At 38.3% G+C, this 4273-nt stretch overlaps 1 protein-coding gene across 2 annotated transcripts in view; it reads left to right on the top strand.

Moving 5' to 3' along the window:
* Positions 1-1428: 1428 nt before the first annotated feature.
* The window catches only part of braf (B-Raf proto-oncogene, serine/threonine kinase), a 46575-nt gene continuing 43730 nt past the window's right edge, over positions 1429-4273 (top strand). For both annotated transcript variants that reach the window (XM_015021798.1, XM_015021797.1), the window contains exons 1-2: positions 1429-1611; positions 1810-2097. In XM_015021798.1, the coding sequence (XP_014877284.1) occupies positions 1444-1611; positions 1810-2097 (456 nt within the window). In that variant the 5' untranslated portion in view covers positions 1429-1443. The remainder of the gene's footprint in view (positions 1612-1809; positions 2098-4273) is intronic.

Genomic DNA, 4273 nt, shown 5'->3' with positions numbered 1-4273 from the left:
TCAGAGGTGTCAAACTCCAGTCCTCTCGGGCCACTGTCATGTAGTTTTTAGATGTTCCACAGGTACAAAACACTGGAATGAAATGGCTTAATTACCTCCTCCTTGTGTAGATCAGTTCTCCAGAGCCTTGCTAATGATCTAATTATTCTATTCAGGTGTGGTGCAGGAGAGGCACATCTAAAAGTTGCTGGACTGCAACCCTTGAGGACTGGAGTTTGACACCTGTGGTTTACTTGAACCATGGCTCAGAAAATCTATTTTTCTTCATGGTTGGAAGAGGAGCTATAGAGTTCAAAGTGTTTGTGCACAAGTTATTAAATTGGGTAATGAGATCATCGACATCAAAATTGCTGCTGATGTGTGACACAGGTGGTAACATATCACCAGTGGCTGCAGGGAGCTGAGAGGTGGTTGATGAGGTAATCCTACGAGTAGTAATAGATCTTGTAAATTTTTTACCATAGTGGTTGAAATGGAGATAGAGAACAGAACAGGTAAATGATCTGAAATACAAATTTGACCAATTTTATTTCATTCATGACCTTTTTTATGAGTTGAGCACTGGCCACTTGTCCATCACAGGACAAAGAGATGGAAGATTAAAAAAAAAAAAAAAAACACTCAGACATTAGAGCCTAAGTAACCATATATTTGGTTTGGAAGCATGCATATGTAAAAAATGCTTAATGCACTCCCTTCTCACCCCCCCCCCCATCCCTTCCAAAAAACAAATAAAAATTCATTCTCTGTGACAAAATTTAGGTTTGGCCACACACAGAACCATAACATTACATAGATCAACAGGTGGTGTACTTTGTTAGAATATAGCGTCCTTGTCTGAACTAATCCACAGATAGTTCAGACAAGGACTCAATGTTGCATGACTGTGTTTTGTGTTTAATGATGTAAAGCACTTTGAAATGCCTTGGTGCTGAAATGTGCTATACAAATAAAATTTGACTGATTGATTGATTGATTGATTGATTGATTGATTGATTGATATTTTACAGCATATGAAGGCCTTTCTAAAAAGTACGCCTTTCGGCATTTTCAAGGTTGTAGTTGAAAACATCACAATTTGCCAGAAAATAAAAGACTGAGAACCCAGGTTTAAATGTAATAAGTTCCATAGAGTTTGTTTGTTGAGCTATTTTTTTTATTTTGTGCACCATAACTGCCTTCTCTATTTTCACCACCTAACCCTGTTGCTCCCCTTAGAACTGGTTCAGCTTCCAATATTCTGCCATAAAATGAAGTAGAAAGATGAGTGTAGAGTGGTTGGACAGCTTTAGCACTTGGTAAGCTTTGGCCCATATGGTTTATAGTGCCTGGTTATGACCAGTGAACATCTGTGATGGCTGTGAAGTGAATAAGTTAGCATAATATGCATGATCCAAAAGCCAGTAACATTTGTTATTTAGAAATGTTTTTTTAATTATTATTATGTTGATAAAAATAGGCTTGGTTTATTTTGCACTTAATTCTGCAGCTCTTGTATTTTCTCCTCAGATCTGGAACATCAAGCAGATGATAAAGCTGACACAGGAACACTTAGAGGCTCTGCTGGAGAAATTTGGAGGCGAACACAATCCTCCTTCCATATATTTGGAGGTAAGAATGCCTTGCTATGGAAGATGTCTGAGCCTTCAAACGCATGTCTGGAGGCTCAGAAGTTGTTCAGTCAGTAGTTTGTGTGTATCATTTAATTTAATTTTTTTGGTACGGACAGTGCACATTAATTGAAGTTTCTGTAAACGTGCCAGAATTAGCGACAAGGCTATTTTTTTTTTATTTGTTGTCCCTTGACAGGCATATGAAGAGTACACCAGTAAACTGGACGCCCTGCAGCAGAGGGAGCAGCAGCTGCTGGAAGCCATGGGGAATGGCACAGACCTCTCCTGCACCACTTCCCCTATGTCAAGCCTGTTGGAGGCCAAGATGGGAGGTGATGGAGTTGGAGGTGGAGCTCAGGCCCTTCCCTCAGCCCCCAACTCATTAGCAGTCCTGCAGACCCCCACTGATACTGGACGGGCCAATCCACGCTCCCCCCAGAAGCCTATTGTCCGTGTGTTCTTGCCAAACAAACAGAGAACAGTGGTATGTCTGATGACCTGCTTGTGGAAGTTGAAATAGAGATGAAGAATTTTAAGTGGATACATCATGCTTTTAAATCCTTCCTTTTTGCATGTAAATCATTCACTTATGGTCTCTATAGGGTAGAACTGCAGTGCTTTGGTCTGAATTCCTTGTTACTACAGCTCCACAGATGCCTCGTTTAACTCTGTTCTGAGCAACTCATTTTGCTGCAGTCTTTTTAAATGTGAATGAGACATTTCATTCCCCCACCCACTCCAGGGTGTAGAGCATTCCACTCCACCCCATTTTGCTAGTTTTGTAGTTTGATAGCAGCAATATAATTATCTACTGGCAGATAAACTTTTTATTCCAAAGTTAATTAAAGATGTGAACAACAGAAGACTTGTTCATTCAACCTTCCATGGTGGAGTCAGAGTATGATCCAGAGTAGGACAATGAAGATGACCAACCTGCAGAACCATGTATTCAAATAAATGTATTACAATGGAGTTTTATTGCTGTATTTACACCCTCTCCACCCATACAAACTACCTACGGTATAGAGTGTAGTTTAACTATGGTGTCCATGCATATCAGATTCCTATTAAAATATTAATTCTACCACAATGTGAATGAAGTAAACAAGGCCTCAACATTATTAAGGAGTTAGATAATGTGAGCGTCAAGAACATCACAGAGCGCATTTGCACATGTTCCCCAAGACAAAAATAGCAAACACAAAGTCAAATAGTTATATCTAAAACATGCAGTACAGCTCTATCCTCAAGGAGGCAGCTAAAAGCTAGCAAACAGCACTAACAGAAGCAGAGCCATCAACCCACCCAACTCTGATGCCAGGTGATGGTTTGAGGAATTTTGTGTGTTAATACATGCTAGAACTGAATATTTTGACTTGCTTACATGCAACAAAACTTGCTTAGCAGTTCCACAGCAAATGCAGTGACGTCATAGGCAAGAAAAACGTTATAGAGATAGAGAAAAAATGAACAGACTGGAAAATCTAACCCTAAAATAACATAAAGATACCTAAGGAGCACTGGGACAGAATAAATTTAAATTTTTTGTACTCCTACAAACTCAAAGTACACAAAAATGGATTTAAGGGCTAAAATGTGGATTTTGCATAATACATTGCCTGCACAAAGCTGAATTTACCAAGATTGTGAAATACCAAAAAACAAATTTCACTTTTGCAACAAAACCAATACTTGATTGGAGGAATAAATTAGGATTGGAGGACTTTTAGTAGTTCCATTAATATCGTAAAAGTAATTGTCAATCTGGTTGTTCTGATCATTTTTCAGAATAATTATTTTAGCTATAGTCATACAAAATTGCTGCAAATACACTGGGTTTAGAGAAATGCTAATTTCCATTTGATTAATATTGAAATATTAGGACCAGCACTTTAACTAATGTTAATTATGTAGATTTTAACAGTTTAAAATTAACAAAATTACTCGCTGATTTATTTTTTACGTGCACCTTTGTATTGTGTTTCTCATACACTGGCAAATCTGACACGCAACAGTGAAGTTATGGATAAAATGATTCTTTGTTTTTCCTCTATTTCTTGTATCTGCTCACATGCACATTGCTGAATGCTTACATAGTCATGTCACATAAGACTGACGACAGTCACACATGAACAAAATTAAACTGATAAACACTACCCTTTGGGGACGGTACAGAATGAGGATAAGGTAAAAGCAGAACTCGCGCTACAATCTTTGCTTCACTTGGTGTCACCCCTAAGGTGAGCTAAGTGGAGCGCAGCGCTGGATGGTGAATATCACTCTGTGTCTGTTCCATTTCTGTGACTTGCATGGCTTGTAACATTTTATCTTTTTCGGCATTAAAGCCTGTTTTATACTTAACCAAATCTCATTTTTTCTCAAGGTAATGATACTTGGGGGTTTTGGTCGGGTCCTGAAACTGGTAAATGGACCTAGGTGGCACACAGGGGGGAAAATGGGTGAAGTACTGGTGCACATGGTCAGACATTATAGACTTTACGCAAAGAGTTCATCGCAGAGACAACTAAAATCAATTAATAAAAAATCCTTTCTGAATATCATCTCATGATCTCTGAACTAAATGTGTCTTGCTTTATTTACTGAATAAAGTAAATAAAGTAAGTGATGAACGACAATAGAGGTCACAGCATAAAAAAAAT

Source organism: Poecilia latipinna, unplaced genomic scaffold (genome assembly GCF_001443285.1).
Source record: "Poecilia latipinna isolate Pla-1442-1.1 unplaced genomic scaffold, P_latipinna-1.0 Scaffold2863, whole genome shotgun sequence".
Lineage (NCBI taxonomy): Eukaryota > Metazoa > Chordata > Actinopteri > Cyprinodontiformes > Poeciliidae > Poecilia > Poecilia latipinna.
The sequence above is the reverse complement of the archived record's forward strand: the minus strand, read 5'-3'. Positions and strand labels throughout refer to the sequence as shown.